The sequence below is a fragment of the Bombina bombina genome, chromosome 2 (assembly GCF_027579735.1).
Source record: "Bombina bombina isolate aBomBom1 chromosome 2, aBomBom1.pri, whole genome shotgun sequence".
Taxonomy (NCBI): domain Eukaryota; kingdom Metazoa; phylum Chordata; class Amphibia; order Anura; family Bombinatoridae; genus Bombina; species Bombina bombina.
The window spans coordinates 827,496,868-827,522,257 of record NC_069500.1 but is presented as its reverse complement, the minus strand read 5'-3'; the positions used below and the strand labels follow the sequence as shown (position 1 = coordinate 827,522,257).

At 39.0% G+C, this 25,390-nt stretch overlaps 1 protein-coding gene across 1 annotated transcript in view; it reads left to right on the top strand.

The window, feature by feature from the left end:
• UNC13A (unc-13 homolog A) overlaps positions 1 to 25,390 on the top strand; it is a 144,035-nt gene that overhangs the window by 96,038 nt on the left and 22,607 nt on the right. The window contains exons 31-33 of the mRNA XM_053700106.1: positions 8,470 to 8,558; positions 8,781 to 8,933; positions 9,784 to 9,907. Of these exons, the coding sequence (XP_053556081.1) occupies positions 8,470 to 8,558; positions 8,781 to 8,933; positions 9,784 to 9,907 (366 nt within the window). The remainder of the gene's footprint in view (positions 1 to 8,469; positions 8,559 to 8,780; positions 8,934 to 9,783; positions 9,908 to 25,390) is intronic.

Genomic DNA, 25,390 nt, shown 5'->3' with positions numbered 1-25,390 from the left:
TTTTGGTAGCTATTTCTTCTGCTCAAAGAGTTTCTGAATTGTCTGCTTTGCAGTGTAATTCACCCTATCTGGTGTTACATGCAGATAAGGTTGTTTTGCGTACCAAACCTGGTTTCCTTCCAAAAGTGGTTTCTAATAAGAATATTAACCAGGAAATTATTGTTCTTTCTCTGTGCCCTAATCCAGTTTCTAAGAAGGAACGTCTGTTACACAATCTTTATGTGGATCGTGCTTTAAAATTCCATTTAAAGGCAACTAAAGATTTCAGACAAACATCATCTTTGTTTGTTGTCTATTCTGGTAAGAGGAGAGGTCAGAAAGCGACTGCTACCTCTCTTTCCTTCTGGCTGAAAAGCATCATCCGATTGGCTTTTGAGACTGCTGGACAGCAGCCTCCTGAACGAATTACAGCTCATTCCACTAGAGCTGTGGCTTCCACATGGGCTTTCAAGAATGAGGCTTCTGTTGAACAGATTTGCCCAATTTTACAAATTCGATACTTTTGCTTCTTCGGAGGCTATTTTTGGGAGAAAGGTTTTGCAAGCAGTGGTGCCTTCCGTTTATGATTACCTGAATTGTTCCCTCCCTTCATCCGTTTCCTAATGCTTTGGTATTGGTATCCCACAAGTAAGGATGAATCCGTGGACTGGATACACCATTTAAGAGAAAACAGAATTTATGCTTACCTGATAAATTACTTTTCTCTTACGGTGTATCCAGTCCACGGCCCGCCCAGGCAATTAAGTCAGGTTCAAATTTATTTTTGTAAAACTACAGTCACCACTGCACCCTATGGTTTCTCCTTTTTCTCCTAACCGTCGGTCGAATGACTGGGGGGGCGGAGCCTGAGGGGAGCTATATGGACAGCTCTGCTGTGTGCTCTCTTTGCCACTTCCTGTAGGGATTGAGAATATCCCACAAGTAAGGATGAATCCGTGGACTGGATACACCGTAAGAGAGAGTAATTTATCAGGTAAGCATAAATTCTGTTTTTATGGATGCTGTTTCCTTACTGTTTACACAACCATAGACAGCATTATCAAAGATTAAAGTTCAGAATATAGAAATTGTGCAGGAAATCTTGCTGATACCCAGCTGAAAGATCCCATATGAGACAAAAAAAAAAACAAAAACAAAAAAAAACAACAACCTACTATTACCCCTTAATGATAGTCAATGTACCCTGTACATCAGCTGTCTTATTCCATTGAAGGGGTTAAATGGGGTGGCCAGCAGCAACAAGACCATTCTAGCCTCCAATGTAAGACCTCTGGTTAATTTAAAAAATATCCTCCAATTTCCCCCATAATTTATTGTAGTGTGCAGTATTAAAAAACGAAAAGTAGCATCTTTTTTTTTTTTTTCCCATTAATAACTACAGGAGGCAGTTTTTAAGGGGGTTAAAAGTGGCGGGTTTGGGTTGTTTGAAACAAAATAGCACTGAAAAGTGCCTTCACATTGCGGTCTATGGGGACTATGTGCTCTTAACAAATATACATGTATATGCTATATGTATGCTTAAATACATATATATATATATGTGTTAATATGTGTATATCGCATTTGCATTGCACCTCACTTGTAAAACCACAGCACATTTGCATATGCTGGTATTACTAAATTGAGCGCAAATATTGCTTTTGCAGAAGCGATATTTTGCGCTCAACTTGTAATCTGGCCCATGATATTTTAACTTCCATGGGGTTGATCCGATAAAAATCGTCGCCCGCAAAAGTCGGCGACGCCAATATTTGCACGGGTTTGGTATCCTATATACGGCGTAACCTAGAAGTTACGCGCGTATATTTCTGCCGTCGCCCGTAGTTTTTTGGGCCATAGGCAGGTATACCAAACCCGCGCAGTTTGGTATCCAATATACAGCGTAAGGACTTACGTGGCGAAAATGGAGAAATCTTACTCCATTTTCACCTCGCCACAAAAAGCAGCCGTAAGAAGCCTTACGCTGACTATTGGAGCCCCGTAACTCCCTAAACTGGCTGCTAAAATAAACCTAACACCTAACGCATGCGCAATGTCTATCTCCCTGTCAACCGCGATCTGCTAAAATAAACCTAACACCTAACGCATGCGCAATGTCTATCTCCCTGTCAACCGCGATCCCCCGCCGCAATCCATAATAAAGTATTTAACCCCTAAACCGTCGCCATCTACATAAACTAACCCCCTACTGTGAGCCCCTAAAACCGCCACCATCTAACTGATCTATCCCCTAATGTGAACCCCTTACACCGCCGCCATCTATATTAAAATTATTAACCCCTAATTTAATCTACCTACCCCGCCGCCAGCTATATTATCTATATTAACCCTAAGTATATTATAGTTAATATAGTTATTACATTATATATATTAACTATATTAACCCTAATTATATTAGGGTTAATATAGTTAATATAGTTACTATAGTATTTATATAAACTATATTAACTCTATCTAACCCTAACACCCCTAACTAAATTCTTATTAAATAAATCTAATTCATATTATAAACTAAAATATTCCTATTTAAATCTAAATACTTACCTATAAAATAAACCCTAAGATAGCTACAATATAATTAATAAATACATTATAGCTATGTTAGGGTTTATATTTATTTTACAGGTAAATTGTTAATTATTTTAACTAGGTATAATAGCTATTAAATAGTTATTAACTATTTAATAGCTACCTAGTTAAAATAATTCCCCAATTACCTGTAAAATAAATCCTAACCTAAGTTACAAATACACCTACACTATCAATAAATTAAATAAACTACAAATATCTATCTAAAAATACAATTAAATAAACTAAACTAAATTACAAAAAAAAAAAAAACACTAAATTACAAAAAATAAAAAAAAATTACAAGATTTTTAAGCTAATTACACCTATTCTAAGCCCCCTAATAAAATAATAAAGCCCCCCAAAATAAAAAAAATTCCCTACCCTATTCTAAATTAAAACAAGTTCAAAGCTCTTTTACCTTACCAGCCCTTAAAATGCCTTTTGTGGGGGCATGCCCCAAAGAAAACTGCTCTTTTGCCTGCAAAAAAACCCACAATACCACCCCCCAACATTACAACCCACCACCCACATACCCCTAATCTAACCCAAACCCCCCTTAAATAAACCTAACACTACCCCCCTGAAGATCTCCCTACCTTGTATTCACCCAGCCGGGCCGAACTGATCCAGGCGATGTGTTCCAGCAAGCGGCAGTGAAGTCTTCATCCATCCGGGTGATGTCTTGAAGCAAGCGGCAGAGAGTCTTCTTCCATCGGCGACGTCTTCAAGCAAATCGGCATCTTCAATCTTCTTACTTCGCTCCTCCGCCGCGGAGCATCATTCCGGCACGACGACTTCCCGACGAATGAGGTTCCTTTAAATGACGTCATCCAAGATGGCGTCCGCCGAATTCCGATTGGCTGATAGGATTCTATAAGCCAATCGGAATTAAGGTAGAAAAATCTGATTGGCTGATTGAATCAGCCAATCAGATTCAAGTTCAATCCGATTGGCTGATTGGTTCAGCCAATCGGATTGAACTTGAATCTGATTGGCTGATTCAATCAGCCAATCAGATTTTTCTACCTTAATTCCGATTGGCTGATAGAATCCTATCAGCCAATCGGAATTCGGCGGACGCCATCTTGGATGACGTCATTTAAAGGAACCTCATTTGTCGGGAAGTCGTCGTGCCGGAAGGATGCTCCGCGGCGGAGGAGCGAAGTAAGAAGATTGAAGATGCTGATTTGCTTGAAGACGTCGCCGATGGAAGAAGACTCTCTGCCGCTTGCTTCAAGACATCGCCCGGATGGATGAAGACTTCACTGCCGCTTGCTGGAACACATCGCCTGGATCGGTTCGGCCCGGCTGGGGGAATACAAGGTAGGGAGATCTTCAGGGGGGTAGTGTTAGGTTTATTTAAGGGGGGTTTGGGTTAGATTAGGGGTATGTGGGTGGTGGGTTGTAATGTTGGGGGGTGGTATTGTGGGGTTTTTTGCAGGCAAAAGAGCAGTTTTCTTTGGGGCATGCCCCCACAAAAGGCCCTTTTAAGGGCTGGTAAGGTAAAAGAGCTTTGAACTTGTTTTAATTTAGAATAGGGTAGGGAATTTTTTTATTTTGGGGGGCTTTATTATTTTATTAGGGGGCTTAGAATAGGTGTAATTAGCTTAAAAATCTTGTAATCTTTTTTTTATTTTTTGTAATTTAGTGTTTGTTTGTTTTTGTAATTTAGTTTAGTTTATTTAATTGTATTTTTAGATAGATATTTGTAGTTTATTTAATTTATTGATAGTGTAGGTGTATTTGTAACTTAGCTTAGGATTTATTTTACAGGTAATTGGGTAATTATTTTAACTAGGTAGCTATTCAATAGTTAATAACTATTTAATAGCTATTATACCTAGTTAAAATAATTAACAATTTACCTGTAAAATAAATATAAACCCTAACATAGCTATAATGTAATTATTAATTATATTGTAGCTATCTTAGGGTTTATTTTATAGGTAAGTATTTAGATTTAAATAGGAATATTTTAATTAATAATATTAATATTAGATTTATTTTAATAAGAGTTTAGTTAGGATGTTAGAGTTAGATAGGGTTATTATACTTAATATATATATAATATAATAACGATATTAACTATATGAACCCTAATATAATTAGGGTTAATATAGTTAATATATATAATATAATAACTATATTAACTATATTAACCCTAATATAATTAGGGTTAATATAGTTAATATAGCTGGCGGCGGTGTAGGGGGATTAGATTAGGGGTTAATACATTTATTATAGGTGGCCGCGGTGTAGGGGGATGTAGATTGTAGGCAAAAGAGCAGTTTACTTTGTGACAAAGCCCCGCCAAAAGCCCTTTTAAGGGCTGGCAAAAGAGCTGTTACTTTGGGGCATGCCCCGCAAAAAGCCCTTTTAAGGGCTGGCAAAAGAGCTGTTACTTTGGGGCAATGCCACGCAAAAAGCCCTTTTCAGGGCTATTTGTAGGGTTAGACTTAGGTTTAGTGGTAGGGATAGTTTAGTATTTTAGGGGTTGAATAATTTAATATAGATGGCGGCGGGGTAGGGGGATTAGATTAGGGGTTAATAATTTTAAAATAGAAGCGGCGGGGTAGGGGCTCACTTTAGGGGGTAGGTAAGGTAGATGGTGGCGGTGTTAGGGGCTCACTTTAGGGGGTTATAGATTTAATATAGCTGGCGCCGGTTTAGGGGTTAATAACTTTATTTGGTAGCGGCGGTTAAGGGGTTAATACATATTTTATTGTTAGGCTAGTGAGGGGGGATAGCGGATAGAGGGTTAGGCGTGTCGGGCTATGTTAGGGAGGCGTGTTAGACAGTGCGGGTGATTTAGACTTTAGTCAGGTTTTGTAGGCGCCGGCAGTTTCTAACGTGCCGCAAGTCACTGGCGACGCCAGAAATTTGTACTTGCGCAGATTTCTGGACATCGCTGGTTTGTCAGACTTACGGCACGTTAGGATCTGACGGTGCCATATATGGGATAGCTCGAGTTGCGAGCTGAAACTGCGGGCGACGCGGGTTCCCTCGCTTGCGCCGCAAACTGCGATCTATATCGGATCGCGCCCCATGTGCCCATTAAAGCAGGTCAGGCTCTTTTCATTTTTACAATGTATGGTTAGTCAAATTGAAAATATAAAGTATTTAATCTAATTTAAAGGAACATTAAAGTAATTTTTTTGCATAACATATATCAGCAATTAAGTGCAGCAATGCATAAGATGTTCATACAAGAGAAAGAAACGTTTTAAAACCACTGTCATTTTGTTAGCACTGTTTCCAAGGGTTTGCAAATCAAGAACATTTGGTCTCCTTTTATGTGGCCAATTAGGGCTAGGTGTAAATGAGATTGTGCTCTGCGCTAACCTATCACTTTGTAGAATGTAGCAAAGTCAGGTTAATGTCACCATTAGCAGGCAAAACAATAATAAGCATATATTGCAATATTATTATATTTCCCTTAATTAAATAGTATATGAGGGATTTGATGTTTAGTTTAATGTCCCTTTTCCTCAAGTTTGCTGAATATATCTCCTGGTGTAGACGCCATCTTTTAAAGGGACATGGAACACTTTAGAGACTGTAATATAAAATGTTAATTTCTCTTGTTAAGTGTATCCAGTCCACGGATCATCCATTACTTGTGGGATATTCTCCTTCCCAACAGGAAGTTGCAAGAGGATCACCCACAGCAGAGCTGCTATATAGCTCCTCCCCTAACTGTCATATCCAGTCATTCTCTTGCAAGCCTCAACCAAAATGGAGGTCGTAAGAGGAGTGTGGTGTTTTATACTTTTGCTTCTTCGGAGGCTGTTTGGGAGAAAGGTTCTTCAGGCAGTGGTATCTTCCGCTTAATCCTGCCTTGTCCCTCCCATCATCCGTGTACTTTAGCTTTGGTATTGGTATCCCACAAGTAATGGATGATCCGTGGACTGGATACACTTAACAAGAGAAAACATAATTTATGCTTACCTGATAAATTTATTTCTCTTGTAGTGTATCCAGTCCACGGCCCGCCCTGTCCTTTTAAGGCAGGTCTAAATTTTAATTAAACTACAGTCACCACTGCACCCTATGGTTTCTCCCCTCTCTGTTTGTTTTCAGTCGAATGACTGGATATGACAGTTAGGGGAGGAGCTATATAGCAGCTCTGCTGTGGGTGATCCTCTTGCAACTTCCTGTTGGGAAGGAGAATATCCCACAAGTAATGGATGATCCGTGGACTGGATACACTACAAGAGAAATAAATTTATCAGGTAAGCATAAATTACGTTTTTATGTAATAAAAATACAATATACTTTTATTTTTTGTTTTGTGCATTTTTGGTTGAATGGGTGAATTTTAGACATGTGTGTTTCGTTTCGTTCTGAATCAAAATTCGTACGAATTTGTCAAATTCGGAGTTTCGGATCGATTTGAATAAATCTGAATTAGTTTGGATTTATTTGTTACATTCGGATGGCCATGGACTTATCACAATTACACTAGTATTGTACAGTATATTAGGTTATATCGCTCTGCTATGGGTTACACCTAATGTACAGTACATAATACTAGTGTAATACACAGCACATCCCACCTAACACATACCGAACTTCAGAATTTACTAATCGAATCCGAACCGAATTCATCCAAATTTATTTGAATCCGAATTAATCCAAAATGAATACATTCAAATGTATCCGAATTCGATTCGATCCGAAAACGAAATTCGAAAACATCTGAATCGATCCGAAACAATTTTTTCCGCCACATACAAGTCTAAAATTTTCAATTCCTGATAGAAGTGGAAGTGCAGACTCCAGATTTAAAGGGATAAAAAGATCAAAGCTGAAAAAGTCCATTGGTGCATTTCAATAAAAAAATGCTTCTAGTAAAAGTCATTGCTGTTTTTCAATGATATATGCACATATGCTGTGGGTGCCCTGTACTCCAGTATTCAAACACCACACCTTGTTAAAGAGTCAGCAGTGGCTTGTATGAAACAAATTAAGTCTTCACAGACATAATACACGCCACTGCCATCTCTCTGAGCAGGAATGGTGTTTCAATACTGGTACAAGGGCTCTCATAGCATATGTACGTATGCCTCTAAAAACAGTAATACATTTTACTAGAAACATGTTGCAAAAATGCTTCTACACATGCACATTTTAATTTTGATCATTACATCCCTTTAACACTACTATGTTGCACACAGTCATTGGTTGTACATTTCTAGTGACCCATTTATAACTGTCCCTGATTGGCTTCAGCAGAGATGGAAACCTAGTATACAACATGGCGGCACACATTGTTTAATGGACACTAACACTTTACACTTATTGTTTCTGTATTGACACAACTAATGATTTTTTTTAAAAAAAGACTGCGTATTATTTTCAGACTAATCTTTGCTTTTAATATATCATTCTTTCGAGCATTTTTTTTGTATTTTATGTTCCTTTAATAAAGTCTTTGTTGTTTAAAAAGATAGATAATCCCTTTATTACCTATTCCCCAGTTTTGCATAACCAACACAGTTAAAATAATATACTTTTTACCTATGTGATTGCCTTATATCTATGCCTCTGCAAACTGCCCCCTTATTTCAGTTCTTTTGACAGACTTGCATTTCAGCCAATCAGTGCTGACTCCTAGGTAACTTCAAGTGCGTGAGCTCAATGTTATCTATATGACACACATGAACTAACGCCCTCTAGTGGTGAAAAACTGTCAAAATGCATTCAGATTAGACCCCTCAAGGTTTAAGAGATTAGCATATGAGCCTACCTAAGTTTAGCTTTCAACTAAGAATACCAAGAGAACAAAGCAAAATTGGTGATAAAAGTAAATTGCAACTTTGTTTAAAATTACATGTCCTATTTAAATTATGAAAGTTTATTTTGGACTTGACTGTCCCTTTAATTCTATTGTTTCAGTTGGATCCAGAAACTAGTGACATTCTTAAGGGACTTCAGGTGAAACTCAACAATGTCCTTGATGAGCTGAGCAGAGTGTTTGCTACCAGGTAGGTGGTGCATTTGTTCTCAACACACACTAAATTCTAAGTCACTTCTGAAAACTCTTGGAATATGAGACATTAATATGTAATATTACATTTCTAAGCTTGTTAATCTCAGTAATTCAGTGACATTTGATTTGCTAGTACTGTAAACTAATTATTCACAGATATCCATTATTTATACATTACCTTTGTGCTCAGTGTGTAATGGGAAACCCATTCTTCCAGTTTCCAGCCACACATTGAGGAGTGTGTGAAACAGATGGGGGAAATCCTAAGTCAAGTGAAGGGGACAGGAAATGTACCGGCCAGTAATTGCAGCAGCGTGGCACAGGACGCGGATAACGTTTTGCAGCCTATTCTGGATCCACTTGACAGCAAGTGAGAGAAGTGTACCTGTGTGCTATGACAGTTATGTAAAGCAGTAGTGGGAGATCTAGGGGGAAGTTTTATGCAGCAATAGAGGAGTTAAATGGAGGGGTTATATGGAATAATAGTAAGGTTTATATGGATGGTTATATGTAGCAGTATGAGGGGTTGTAGGTAGGAATGTATAGAGGAAATAACAACGGTTATAGGAATGTGTTATATGGAGCAATTGGAGGAGTTAAAGGGAGGGTTATATGGGGCAATAGGACAAGTTCTAGTAAGGTTTATATAGAACAAAAGGAGGGATTATAAATTGGGTTCAACAGAACATTATAAGGATGTTAAAACAGGTCATATTGAGCAATAAAAAATGGAGTAATAGGAAGTGTTATAGGGAAGGTTATATGGAGCATTAGGAAGAGTTACAGAAAGCAGCTATGTAGAGTAATTGCAAGAGTTTTATAGTGAAAGTTTACCGTAATCAAATGGAGCAGAGGGGACAATAGGAGAGGTTATAATGAGGGATTAAGTGAAGCAATAGCAGGGTTGTAGGTAGGGTATATAAAGCAATAGGAGGGTAATATGGAGTAAGGAAAGGAGTTAAGGTGAGGAAATATGTAGAGATGTCTGTAATGGGATAATAGGGAGAAGTTATATTGATCAATGTGAAGAGTTAGAGGGAGGAGTTGTATTGCAGATTAGCCCGGAGTCATATGGAAGGTTTACATGGTGTTAATTAAGAGGTTATATGGGGTTGGAAGGTTTATGTAGAATCAAACACCATGATCTAATGTTTATCAGGCGTTCACACACAATAGAATTACTTCTTTTTTTCACTACACTCTCACACTGTCTCCCCCAGCCTGACTCTCTTTGCTAAGATATGTGAGAAGACTGTACTCAAGCGTGTCTTGAAAGAGCTGTGGAAGCTGGTGATGAACACAATGGAGAAAATCATTGTCCTTCCCCCGCTAACAGACCAAACGGTGAGTTCTAAGGAGCCAGTTTCAGGGGTTCTTCCTGAGAACAGCCTGAATGTTGCTTCTACAAAATCCAACATGTCAAGCTTAGCCCCTCTTTCCTGTTGTTACCTATATTAAGAGAGGGTGGTATATGGCAGCAAGGCCCACATAAGAGCTCAGCCCACCGGGCATTTGCCCTGTATGCCCTATCGCCAGTCCGGGCCTGCAATAGACCTAGCCATAATAGATAAAATCAGATTAGATAGCTAGAGACGATATGTAAAACAAAAAGCATTTGGATAAATGATATAAAACAACATAGCAAAAGCAATGTAAGCAGGTCTGTACACCATATATTCATAGTGATGTATTGCCCTTGTAGACCTTACAGTATTTTTCTGCTGATATGATAGAAGGTGATACCAAGTTAATCTGGACTTCACTTGTCTACGTTCATCAGGCTGGGTAATGTTATGACAAATGAAAAAACATTGCTGGGCTATTACTATTTATTTTACATATTTTCCCAGTTATTCTCTCTGTATAATGTATGATTAAGGGGTTTATGGTATACAATGTGTCACTTGTGTTAAAAGTTGAGATAACAATCTTAATATTTATAGAATAGAGTGGGTTGACCTATTTGTAATCAATACAGTATCTCTATCCCAATCTAAGGAATTGTATTTTTTATGCAGCTGTCTTCTTAAGTGTGTGTGTGTGGATGTGGGTGTACAATAAAAGAAATATATTTATGTAAAAACATAAACCAAAAAATACTTTTTTTAACAGGAAGTCAAGAAGAAATCCTTCATTATATAACTTAAAAGCACGTGTGCTATAAATACCCTATTATGGGAGCAAAATATTAAATATACTTAATTGTTTGGAGATATAAAGATTGAAAATAGATAATTAGTATCTGCCACATAATTATATACAGATATGGGAAGGCAGTTGTGGTGGGATTTTTCTTGCCTACCAGTATTTACAATGACTTATGATTGGACTGTTTGGGGAAGCAACACGCTTGATGTCTTATAATTTTGTGATAAGCTTTTCTATTCATGTTTTGGAAAACTAGGTTAAACTCAAGTGCATAAGAGAAAGCTTATACAAACATATTGCCATATAAAGAATATCCGTGCTCGCAACAGAAAATGTTTCCAACCAGATTGTATTATAAAGTAGCCCAGTGGGGGAGCAGTGTAATACTTTCTAATATTAGAACCTTTCCATAGCACAAATTAATTGCATCATTTAGCATAAATGTATTCTATTTGCGCAATAAACAATGACAATTTATATTAGTAGCTGATTTTAGCTTAATTTTGGTTCAAATTTTAGCTGACTGGGCAGTAAAATCAGCCAGATAGTGTACCAATTAAAAAGGTCCTGGGGAGAACACTGATTACATTTTCTGTCATGGAAAATGTTAAATGTTTTTTCAGGTGCAGGAAATTTTGATGTCCCAACCATATGAAATCATACACCTGATAGGGAAAGGATTATACCAAGGATTAATTAATCCTAGCCAAAACAGGATAATAGGCAGGCAAGGCAGAGGGATATGGCTGCACCTCACTGTCAAGGCCCACATTAGGCCAAAATGTACATCTGGGGTTTTGCCGTTTAGCTCGTTGAGAGAGGGATTGTCTGGTATTTTGGGACTGTACTGTACTGTTTAATCAGGACCAGATTGATAAGCAGAGAGATTTTCAAATCACGGTCAAATTATCACCCTTTAGAAGAGATTACCATGCTTTCAGTTTAGTTGTTAAATGTTTATGTTCAGTTTCCTAATAAATACCTTGATTCCAGTGTTCTGAAAATATTATTCAATATCGGAAGACTTAGATCATTTGATATATATATATATATATATATATATATATATATATATATATATATATATATATATAAAAGATGCTCTAAAAACAAAGTATTGCAGTATGCAGTGATACCTTTTTTATTGGACTAACATAATATTTCAAAGACAAGCTTTCGAGAGTTTTCCTCTCTTCCTCAGGTCTGAAGCAATACTTGCTTCAGACCTGAGGAAGAGAGGAAAACTCTCGAAAGCTTGTCTTTGAAATATTATGTTAGTCCAATAAAAAAGGTATCACTGCATACTGCAATACTTTGTTTTTAGAGCATCTTATCTACTGGACTAACACGGCTAATCCAATCTTCACTATATATATATATATATATATATTTATATATATATATATACATGAAACTAGATTTCAGATGATTCATTCCTTTCTGTATTAATTGATGCTTGAGACTAAACTAAAGTCAATTTAATTTTGGAAGATTCTTTCATTTCCGAAATCTTGATTGATCCTTGGGAAATTAAGGAATCCTCCAAAAGCTTTTCTACTTATAAATTTGGTATCTAAAAATCACTGGCTTAACACGACTACTCCAATCAACGCATATGTGCGTATGTGTGTATATATATATGATTTCACTATGTTGTATGTCTGAGGAAGGGGGTAATACCCAGAAAACATTCACAATACTGCAATAAAGGTGTTAAGAAGACCCAGTGAGTGCACTTACTTTGATGTCTGTTTATATGTGAGCTCTGGGTACAGAAGAAGAAAAGTTATCAGGAGGGCTTGCCTCCCCAGACATTGAATATATATATATATATATATATATATATATATATATATATATATATATATATATATATATATATATATATATATACATTCAGTATATACATTGATTGGAGTAGCCATGTTAATCCAGTGATTTTTAAATACCAAATTTATAAGCAGAAAAGCTTTTGGATGATTTCTTCCTTTCTCAAGGATCAATCAAGACTTCGGAAATGAAAGAATCTTCCAAAATTAAATTGACTATTGCTTTAGTCTTGAGAAAGGAAGAAATCTTCCTCTGATGTTTTTGGCTTCCATGTGACAGAGGCTCAAGACAGAGCCAAAATGTTATGGCATAAGGTTTTGAAGTTTAACTGTTACTGCAATAAAGGCTTTGTCTTATGATACCGAGTGTGCCTGCTTTGTGAGAAACTATTAAGGAACAAGCCGAGTCCTGGTCTTCACACATACAGACATATATATATGTCTGTATGTGTGAAGACCAGGACTCGGCTTGGTCCTTAATAGGTACTCACAAAGCAGGCACACTCGGTATCATTATATATATACACTGTGTGCAGAATTATTAGGCAAATGAGTATTTTGACCACATCATCCTCTTTATGCATGTTGTCTTACTTCAAGCTGTATAGGCTCGAAAGCCTACTACCAATTAAGCATATTAGGTGATGTGCATTTCTGTAATGAGAAGGGGTGTGGTCTAATGACATCAACACCCTATATCAGGTGTGCATAATTATTAGGCAACTTCCTTTCCTTTGGCAAAATGGGTCAAAAGAAGGACTTGACAGGCTCAGAAAAGTCAAAAATAGTGAGATATCTTGCAGAGGGATGCAGCACTCTTAAAATTGCAAAGCTTCTGAAGCGTGATCATCGAACAATCAAGCATTTCTTCTGCTATGTGTGATCAGTCCACGGGTCATCATTACTTCTGGGATATAACTCCTCCCCAACAGGAAATGCAAGAGGATTCACCCAGCAGAGTTGCATATAGCTCCTCCCCTCTACGTCAGTCCCAGTCATTCTCTTGCACCCAACGACTAGATAGGATGTGTGAGAGGACTATGGTGATTATACTTAGTTTTTATGACTTCAATCAAAAGTTTGTTATTTTATAATAGCACCGGAGCGTGTTATTACTTCTCTGGCAGACTTTGAGGAAGAATCTACCAGAGTTTTTACTATGATTTTAACCGGAGTAGTTAAGATCATATTACTGTTCTCGGCCATCTGAGGGAGGTAAAAGCTTCAGATCAGGGGACAGGGGCAGATGAATCTGCATTGAGGTATGTAGCAGTTTTTATTTTCTGAATGGAATTGATGAGAAAATCCTGCTATACCGTTATAATGACATGTATGTATACACTTCAGTATTCTGGGAATGGTACTTCACCGGAACTACTCTGTTAAAGGTCACTAATCTTTTTAATAAGTATTATATCATGTTAAACGTTTTTGCTGGAATGTAGAATCGTTTACATTGCTGAGGTACTGAGTAAATAAATGTTTGGGCTTTATTTTCCACTTGGCAGTAGTTTGTTTTGAATTGTGACAGTTTCGTTTCTCTTCACTGCTGTGTGTGAGAGGGAGGGGCCGTTTTTGGCGCTCTTTGCTACGCATCAACAATTTCCAGTCAGCTATTATTATTTTTCCTGCATGATCCGGTTCATCTCTGACAGATCTCAGGGGTCTTCAAACTTCTTGAAGGGAGGTACATTCTCTCAGCAGAGCTGTGAGAATTTTTTATATTGACTGTGGATAAAGACGTTACTCAATAATTTTTATGTCAAATTTAGTTATGTTATCTTACTAATGGGAACAAAACCTTTGCTAAAAGTTGTGTTGTTTTAAAGTTGATGCTATAACTGTTTCTCAGTTCATTATCTCAACTGTCATTTAATCGTTTAAGTACCTCTTTGAGGCACAGTACGTTTTTGCTAAAAAAGATTATAACCAGGTTGCAAGTTATTGCTAGTGTGTTAAACATGTCTGACTCAGAGGAAGATATCTGTGTCATTTGTTCCAATGCCAAAGTGGAGCCCAATAGAAATTTATGTACTAACTGTATTGATGCTACTTTAAATAAAAGTCAATCTGTACAATGTGAACAAATTTCACCAATCTGCGAGGGGAGAGTTATGCCGACTAACTCGCCTCACGCGGCAGTACCTGCATCTCCCGCCCGGGAGGTGCGTGATATTATGGCGCCTAGTACATCTGGGCGGCCATTACAGATAACATTACAAGATATGGCTACTGTTATGACTGAAGTTTTGTCTAAATTACCAGAACTAAGAGGCAAGCGTGATCACTCTGGGGTGAGAACAGAGTGCGCTGACAATACTAGGGCCATGTCTGATACTGCGTCACAGCTTGCAGAGCATGAGGACGGAGAGCTTCATTCTGTGGGTGACGGTTCTGATCCAAACAGATTGGATTCAGATATTTCAAATTTTAAATTTAAATTGGAGAACCTCCGTGTATTACTAGGGGAGGTCTTAGCAGCTCTCAATGATTGTAACACCGTTGCAATACCAGAGAAACTATGTAGGTTGGATAAATACTTTGCGGTACCGGCGAGTACTGACGTTTTTCCTATACCTAAGAGATTAACTGAAATTGTTACTAAGGAGTGGGATAGACCCGGTGTGCCGTTCTCACCCCCTCCAATATTTAGAAAGATGTTTCCAATAGACGCCACCACTCGGGACTTATGGCAAACGGTCCCTAAGGTGGAGGGAGCAGTTTCTACTCTAGCTAAGCGTACCACTATCCCGGTGGAGGATAGCTGTGCCTTTTCAGATCCAATGGATAAAAAATTAGAGGGTTACCTTAAGAAAATGTTTGTTCAACAAGGTTTTATTTTGCAACCCCTTGCATGTATCGCGCCGATTACGGCTGCGGCAGCATTTTGGATTGAGTCTCTGGAAGAGAACCTTAGTTCATCTACGCTAGACGACATTATGGACAGGCTTAGAGTCCTTAAACTAGCTAATTCATTCATTTCGGAGGCCGTAGTACATTTAACCAAACTTACGGCTAAGAACTCAGGATTCGCCATACAGGCACGTAGGGCACTGTGGCTAAAATCCTGGTCAGCTGATGTTACTTCTAAGTCCAAATTACTTAATATACCTTTCAAGGGGCAGTCCTTATTTGGGCCCGGTTTGAAAGAAATTATCGCTGACATTACAGGAGGTAAGGGCCACGCCCTACCTCAAGACAAAGCCAAAGCTAAGGCTAGACAGTCTAATTTTCGTCCCTTTCGGAATTTCAAAACAGGAGCAGCATCAACCTCCACTGCACCAAAACAGGAAGGAGCTGTTGCTCGTTACAGGCAAGGCTGGAAGCCCAACCAGTCCTGGAACAAGGGCAAACAGGCCAGGAAACCTGCTGCTGCCCCAAAGACAGCATGAACCGAGAGCCCCCGATCCGGGACCGGATCTAGTGGGGGGCAGACTTTCTCTCTTCGCCCAGGCCTGGGCAAGAGATGTTCAGGATCCCTGGGCGCTAGAGATCATATCTCAGGGATACCTTCTAGACTTCAAATTATCTCCCCCAAGAGGGAGATTTCATCTGTCAAGATTGTCAACAAACCAGATAAAGAAAGAAGCGTGTCTACGCTGTGTACAAGATCTGTTATTAATGGGAGTGATCCATCCGGTTCCGCGGTCGGAACAAGGACAAGGGTTCTACTCAAACCTGTTTGTGGTTCACAAAAAAGAGGGAACTTTCAGACCAATCTTAGATTTAAAGATTCTAAACAAATTCCTAAGAGTTCCATCGTTCAAAATGGAAACTATTCGGACAATCTTGCCCATGATCCAAAAGGGTCAGTACATGACCACAGTGGATTTAAAAGATGCTTACCTTCACATACCGATCCACAAAGATCATCACCGGTATCTACGGTTTGCCTTCCTAGACAGGCACTACCAGTTTGTAGCTCTTCCATTCGGATTGGCTACGGCCCCAAGAATCTTCACAAAGATTCTAGGTGCCCTCCTGGCGGTACTAAGACCGCGAGGGATTTCGGTAGCTCCGTACCTAGACGACATTCTAATACAAGCTTCAAGCTTTCAAACTGCCAAGTCTCATACAGAGTTAGTTCTGGCATTTCTAAGGTCGCATGGATGGAAAGTGAACGAAAAGAAGAGTTCTCTTTTTCCTCTCACAAGAGTTCCATTCTTGGGGACTCTTATAGATTCTGTAGAAATGAAGATTTACCTGACAGAGGACAGGTTAACAAAGCTTCAAGATGCATGCCGTGTCCTTCATTCCATTCACCACCCGTCAGTAGCTCAATGCATGGAGGTGATCGGCTTAATGGTAGCGGCAATGGACATAGTACCTTTTGCACGCCTACACCTCAGACCGCTGCAATTATGCATGCTAAGTCAGTGGAATGGGGATTACTCAGATTTGTCCCCTACTCTGAATCTGAATCAAGAGACCAGAAATTCTCTTCTATGGTGGCTTCATCGGCCACACCTGTCCAGGGGGATGCCATTCAGCAGGCCAGACTGGACAATTGTAACAACAGACGCCAGCCTACTAGGTTGGGGCGCTGTCTGGAATTCTCTGAAGGCTCAGGGATTATGGAATCAGGAGGAGAGTCTCCTTCCAATAAACATTCTGGAATTGAGAGCAGTTCTCAATGCCCTTCTGGCTTGGCCCCAATTAACAACTCGGGGGTTCATCAGGTTTCAGTCGGACAATATCACGACTGTAGCTTACATCAACCATCAGGGAGGGACAAAAAGCTCCCTAGCAATGATGGAAGTATCAAAGATAATTCGATGGGCAGAGTCTCACTCTTGCCACCTGTCAGCAATCCACATCCCGGGAGTGGAGAACTGGGAGGCGGATTTCTTGAGTCGCCAGACTTTTCATCCGGGGGAGTGGGAACTTCATCCGGAGGTCTTTGCCCAAATACTTCGACGTTGGGGCAAACCACAGATAGATCTCATGGCGTCTCGCCAGAACGCCAAGCTTCCTCACTACGGGTCCAGATCCAGGGATCCGGGAGCGGTTCTGATAGATGCTTTGACAGCACCTTGGAACTTCGGGATGGCTTATGTGTTTCCACCCTTCCCGCTGCTTCCTCGATTGATTGCCAAAATCAAACAGGAGAGAGCATCAGTGATTCTAATAGCACCTGCATGGCCACGCAGGACTTGGTATGCAGATCTAGTGGACATGTCATCCTGTCCGCCTTGGTCTCTACCTCTAAGACAGGACCTTCTGATACAGGGTCCGTTCAAACATCAAAATCTAACTTCTCTGAAGCTGACTGCTTGGAAATTGAACGCTTGATTTTATCAAAACGTGGTTTTTCTGAGTCGGTTATTGATACCCTGATACAGGCTAGGAAGCCTGTTACCAGAAAGATTTACCATAAAATATGGCGTAAATACCTATACTGGTGTGAATCCAAACGTTACTCCTGGAGTAAGGTTAGGATCTCTAGGATCTTGTCCTTTCTACAAGAAGGCTTAGAAAAGGGTTTATCGGCTAGTTCATTAAAGGGACAGATTTCAGCTCTGTCCATCTTGTTACACAGGCGTCTGTCAGAAAATCCAGACGTCCAGGCCTTTTGTCAGGCTTTAGCTAGGATCAAGCCTGTGTTTAAAGCTGTTGCTCCACCATGGAGTTTAAACTTAGTTCTTAACGTTTTACAGGGTGTTCCGTTTGAACCCCTTCATTCCATTGATATAAAATTGTTATCTTGGAAAGTTCTGTTTTTAATGGCTATTTCCTCGGCTCGAAGAGTCTCTGAGTTATCAGCATTACATTGTGATTCTCCTTATCTGATTTTTCACTCAGACAAGGTAGTTCTGCGTACTAAACCTGGGTTCTTACCTAAGGTAGTTACTAACAGGAATATCAATCAAGAGATTGTTGTTCCATCCTTGTGTCCAAATCCTTCTTCAAAGAAGGAACGTCTTCTACACAATCTGGATGTAGTTCGTGCCCTCAAGTTCTACTTGCAGGCAACTAAAGATTTTCGTCAAACTTCTTCCCTGTTTGTCGTTTATTCTGGACAGAGGAGAGGTCAAAAAGCTTCTGCTACCTCTCTCTCTTTTTGGCTTCGTAGCATAATACGTTTAGCCTATGAGACTGCTGGACAGCAGCCTCCTGAAAGAATTACAGCCCACTCCACTAGAGCTGTGGCTTCCACTTGGGCCTTTAAGAATGAGGCCTCTGTTGAACAGATTTGCAAGGCTGCAACTTGGTCTTCGCTTCATACTTTTTCCAAATTTTACAAATTTGATACTTTTGCTTCTTCGGAGGCTATTTTTGGGAGAAAGGTTCTTCAGGCAGTGGTTCCTTCTGTATAATGAGCCTGCCTATCCCTCCCGTCATCCGTGTACTTTTGCTTTGGTATTGGTATCCCAGAAGTAATGATGACCCGTGGACTGATCACACATAGCAGAAGAAAACATAATTTATGCTTACCTGATAAATTCCTTTCTTCTGTTGTGTGATCAGTCCACGGCCCGCCCTGTTTTTAAGGCAGGTAAATATTTTTTAAAATTATACTCCAGTCACCACTTCACCCTTGGTTACTCCTTTCTCGTTGATTCTTGGTCGAATGACTGGGACTGACGTAGAGGGGAGGAGCTATATGCAACTCTGCTGGGTGAATCCTCTTGCATTTCCTGTTGGGGAGGAGTTATATCCCAGAAGTAATGATGACCCGTGGACTGATCACACAACAGAAGAAAGGAATTTATCAGGTAAGCATAAATTATGTTTTCATTCAAAATAGTCAACAGGGTCGCAAGAAGCGTGTGGAAAAACCAAGGCGCAAAATAACTGCCCATGAACTGAGAAAAGTCAAGCGTGCAGCTGCCAAGATGCCACTTGCCACCAGTTTGGCCATATTTCAGAGCTGCAACATCACTGGAGTGCCCAAAAGCACAAGGTGTGCAATACTCAGAGACATGGCCAAGGTAAGAGAGGCTGAAAGACGACCACCACTGAACAAGACACACAAGCTGAAACGTCAAGACTGGGCCAAGAAATATCTCAAGACTGATTTTTCTAAGGTTTTATGGACTGATGAAATGAGAGTGAGTCTTGATGGGCCAGATGGATGGGCCCGTGGCTGGATTGGTAAAGGGCAGAGAGCTCCAGTCCGACTCAGACGCCAGCAAGGTGGAGGTGGAGTACTGGTTTGGGCTGGTATCATCAAAGATGAGCTTGTGGGGCCTTTTCGGGTTGAGGATGGAGTCAAGCTCAACTCCCAGTCCTACTGCCAGTTTCTGGAAGACACCTTCTTCAAGCAGTGGTACAGGAAGAAGTCGGCATCCTTCAAGAAAAACATGATTTTCATGCAGGACAATGCTCCATCACACGCGTCCAAGTACTCCACAGCGTGGCTGGCAAGAAAGGGTATAAAAGAAGAAAATCTAATAACATGGCCTCCTTGTTCACCTGATCTGAACCCCATTGAGAACCTGTGGTCCATCATCAAATGTGAGATTTACAAGGAGGGAAAACAGTACACCTCTCTGAACAGTGTCTGGGAGGCTGTGGTTGCTGCTGCACGCAATGTTGATGGTGAACAGATCAAAACACTGGCAGAATCCATGGATGGCAGGCTTTTGAGTGTCCTTGCAAAGAAAGGTGGCTATATTGGTCACTGATTTGTTTTTGTTTTGTTTTTGAATGTCAGAAATGTATATTTGTGAATGTTGAGATGTTATATTGGTTTCACTGGTAAAAATAAATAATTGAAATGGGTATATATTTGTTTTTTGTTAAGTTGCCTAATAATTATGCACAGTAATAGTCACCTGCACACACAGATATCCCCCTAAAATAGCTATAACTAAAAACAAATTAAAAACTACTTCCAAAACTATTCAGCTTTGATATTAATGAGTTTTTTGGGTTCATTGAGAACATGGTTGTTGTTCAATAATAAAATTAATCCTCAAAAATACAACTTGCCTAATAATTCTGCACTCCCTGTATATATATATATATATATATATATATACACACACACACATATATTACTATTTTTGTACAAAAAAGGTGCCGGTACTAATTGATTATTAATTGATATAGTGTAATCAGTAACTTTAAGAAAAACCACCTCTTGTGAAAACTAGAGTATTTACATGATAATTACAAATATTACCTGTTATGAGATGGCAGAGGTAGGGGTACTCAGTTCTGGTGAGTACCTCCATAAAAAAAGGTTTCTATATAGATATACATGAGGTTTATAATGTATGAAACTTGTTAGTGAGCCAGATACTTTTTGTGAGCGGTAAGTAACAGAATGAAGATCTATAAATTAGTATTGCAGAGCAATATGTGGTATGGTAGCTAGTTACAAAAATGCATGCCTCTGAATTATTAGTTTTTGTTTGTGGAGTGTAATATAATAAAACTTGCTTCATAAGTAATACACATAGGTTCACAATGCTATATAAATTAAATATCAGTTGTTAAATATGAATGTTTTAATGCAACATTAAGATATTTATATACAATATTTTATGATATTTTGACAGTATTAGCCAATCTTTGTGCTCCCTATGTGTTACAGGAATTCGGGTATTGAAGTCTTAGGAGGAGGCTAAAGTTGGTTAACATCTGTCCATTATGCTTGAAATGAAACACAAAAAGATTTGTTCAAAGATACATAGAGAGAGGATAGATAGATAGATATAGATTAGAAAGAGAGATTAGAAGAGATATAGATTAGGTAGGTAGATAGATTGTTTTTGTAAAAATATTAAAGCCGAAGTGTAGAGAAGAGAATCATCAACCATGAATAAGAAAGGATTAGCAAAAGTATAGCCAATAACTTAAATGTTCTTTGCAAAAGAGTATGATCAGGGTGCATCAACTAGAGTATTGGAGCCAGGATTAACGAGATTGGACTAAAGCAGGAGGTGCTAACCCAATTGTTGGGTATAGGTAGTCAAACAGCACTTCAAACTTACCCCCAGAATGGCGAGAACTGTTTTATTTGACTTGTAGAAAACACATATGCTATATATAACACTATTAAACACCAGCACTTCCTCTCCAATCCACACCCTTTGCCCATCACTAACTTTCCCACAATGCTCTAGACTTTCCCACAATGCTCTAGACCTTGTGCTGCTTAAAGGACTTGATAACTGCATATACAGCCCAATAAATGTTAAAGTTGTCCATGAATCTTGCAAAGGGTGAATATAAAGAGTGTAGGTTGTTGGTAATCTAGTCAAGTAGTCCTGCTATATTGTATGTGTCTAAACCTGGTTGGAGAAAATTCCCCTCCTGTATGTGTTCAAAACCCATTTGTTATGCAGTAGGAGAGGATATACATATTAAAGGAAAGAACCAGTATTATTATTTAATGTATTTATTTATTTGTCTGTGGGTAAAGTTTTGGTTTACGGTACATTTGATATAAATAAGTTTGGTTAAATCTTTGGTTGTGTGTAATGTATTTCTGAATGTCCTTTCCCCCCTTCTGCTCTCCGTTCGTGCAGATGATAGTAAGTAGATGTCCTGTGTTTCTGTTTGACATGAGTTAGCTGGTCTTTGTCGCATTAAAAGCTGCCCTCTGTGCCCCTTCCATGCCCGCTGTCTCTCCCTATGCTCTGGTCCGTCCTCATGTCTGTATCAGCTGGCAAATTATTTATACATGTTGTTATCCTACTCAGAGCTGTTGTTCGTGTTGCTGTATTGTAGCGTTGGCAGTCTTGCCCCCACTTTCTGCTTAACCCTTTCTGATGCTTCCTAATACCCACAATACCCCTTACTTTAATGTAAAAAAAATCATCATTATCCAAAAGAAAATCAGTTGCTTTAGTTTTTAAACAGCATTAAATAGTGGGCATAAATCTTAGTTATATTCTATGGGGCTGATTTACTATGCCCCGAATTGGGCCAACTCGCCCTGTTTCCATGCGAGCCTTCAGGCTCGTCGGAAACAGGAGTTAAGAGGCAGCGGTCTTAAGACCGCTCCTCCTTAACTAGATCCGCCGCCTCTGAGCGGTGTACAGCAATTAACTCAATCAAATACGATCGGGTTGATTGACACCTTCTGCTAGCGGCCACAAATCTGCAGGGGGCGGCAGATATGCTGTCCGCATTCAGCAATGTCTGTCAGACATGATACGCTACAGCGTATCATGTTAGACAGACATTGTTAAATCGGCCCCTATATGTTTAGTCTAATCAAGACTACTGGTTTACTAAATCTCAGTAAGAATGAAGAAGTGAACTAGCTGGTTGCTCATGTGGATGCTCTAGGACTTCATTAAATATTCCTGAGGGTTGTGTTTAAAAAGACATTTTAGTGCTCCCAGTAGTGCATTGCTGCTTTTGAGACTATCTAGGTATGCTTTTATGTATCTTAAAACTACATGCTATGTATAATAAACCAACAAGTTTGGATGCAGGCTTTTTCCACATCTACATAGAATAAAAAACATGACCTTCTGAATCGTCAAGTTCCAGCCCTATCCACCCATCATAACTGCCCCTTTCCAAACATTAACCTCCATTTAATAAAGACACCAGACTTCTTTCTTTGGTAATAATTGGCCGCAGCTCCTTTGGACACAAACTTACACTTGTTGAGCCCGTTAAACCCAGCATTAACACCTAGCTCCAGGGAACCCCTTGCCCCTAGAAGTCCACCACATGCACTCCCACGCCGTGGAGAGGCAAAATGTCACCCCTATCCATTGGCCATATTCTGTTAATAACTGCAAAAGATCTAGCACCCCCGCTATCAAGCTGCGACAAAATAAAACCAGTGAGCGATTGCAAACAAAAGGATTGACGGGAGGAAGATGCTGTCATTAATAGTTTTCTTCAAAGTGACCTGCTACTTTTCCCGCTCAGCCCCTTAAGTAATGCCTCCTTCACCCCACACCTTCCACTTTTTCCACCAACCGAGGTCCTCTTCCTCTCCCAGGTCAAATGTCCCCTCCTGCTTAGCTCTGCCCGCTTCCAGGGACCTCCTAATAAAATGGCAATAGGAAAGATAGTCATGAAATATTGATATATTGCTGGATATAATAATTTTGCAATACAATTTGCAATGTTTTAAACATCTAAACGAATTGTAATATAACACAGTGTTATGAAAACATTCTGGGATGTGTAATAATACCTAATGCAATAAATACAATGCAACAATATAGTAATATATCTTAACATAATAACATGCAGGGAGTTTATACATCTAAGGCATTATGATCATGATGGTTATTAAAGGAACATAAAGGTCAAAATTAAATTTTGTTGAAAAGCATACCTAGGTATGCTTAGGGGACAGTAGTGCACTACTGGGAGCTAGATGGTGATTGGTGAATACACACAAATGCATCATGTCATTGACTTACTAGATGTGTTCAGCTCGCTTCCAGTAGTGCATTGCTGCTCTGGAGCTAACTTTAACTATGTGTTTAACCCCCTTGCCAGTTGTAAAGCAGTAAAAATACTGCTTCACAAAACTCTGTATCGGCTTTCCTTTAACACCCAGTTTACATACTTTTGCATTACGTTTTTACAGCTTCCCCACGTGTTTGCGAGTATTCATCTCTATTGTATAGTCAGTGCATCAGTATTGGGCAGTATAATAATAATCCTGATTATTAAAATGTTTATTTTTATTTTATACTCACTTTTTTTGTTTAGAGTACTTTTGTCTTTTTAAACAGGATATCGCTAGGCTATTTTGCCATTTTGTTTGTTTAAAAGTTAATAAAAAAATCATTAAGATGCCCAGCTTATCCATCATGGCATTAAGATTGTTAAACACTTATCAGGATGGTTTATTTTATATATATATATATGTATATGATTACTTTCCTTAGACACTGTAGAAATGGATCAATGTTTTAGGCAAAGTTTGGCAGTGGTAAAACGATAATTCGTGCAGTGTAAATGTGGTGCAAATGATCACTTAGCAGATTTGATTGAAGTCAGTGGGAGCCGAAAATAGCAAACTGCTGCCAATATTCAGTAAGCACAAAAACAGTGAGAAAAAATTCAAACCGCAAAGAGATGTTAAACATTAAAATTAACTCTTAACGACTGCTCATGATTGCCAGCTATGTAAATATTGTAGGCAGCTATGTAAACACAGTCTTAGTTATATGCAAGTAATTGTGCAATCATTATAAAAAATAATATCTAAATATCTAATACTTTAGAGTATTTTCATTTTTCACTTTTATGTCCCTTTAAAAAAAATAATAATAAATATATATATATTGGCTGTGCAATTAATAGCATGATTGCGGTTAATCGCAATATAAGGGTATGCGATATTTGAATCATACTAGGCTGCAATTTTTTTTTTAAGACAACGGCTTCCTTTTCCAGGGCCCATTGGTGCCTTAAAATTAGGGCATGATGCCCTGGTTTTACAACCCCTAACATCTCCATATATTTGCACACACACAAGCTAACAAACATAACTGCCAAGGTACTAGATAATGGAACAATCCAGACTGAATACTTTGCTCAGGGCAAAATGTATTTTTAATGTATTTTAACAAAATTACAATTAAAAATGGAATCTTAATATATTATATATGTTGTTGCAAATCAGAAAAACATGATAATTAATATAAATAGTGAGGACATTTGATACAGTAGGGTAGATTCACTATCTGTCCATCGTTAGCAGTCTCACAACTACCTATGATACCAAAGGCTAGTGGTGGACAGGGATGTGCAACCTCACCCCTGTCTACCCAGCATCACCTCTTGTGGGCAGCAATCTACTGCCCACTTTTATTATTATACAGGTGCGCTTGTGTGCAACCCCGCCCCCTGCCTGCAGGCAGCCAATCACGCATGGGCAGGGGCTGTCATTTTCCCCAGTCAGAAAAGTCTGGGG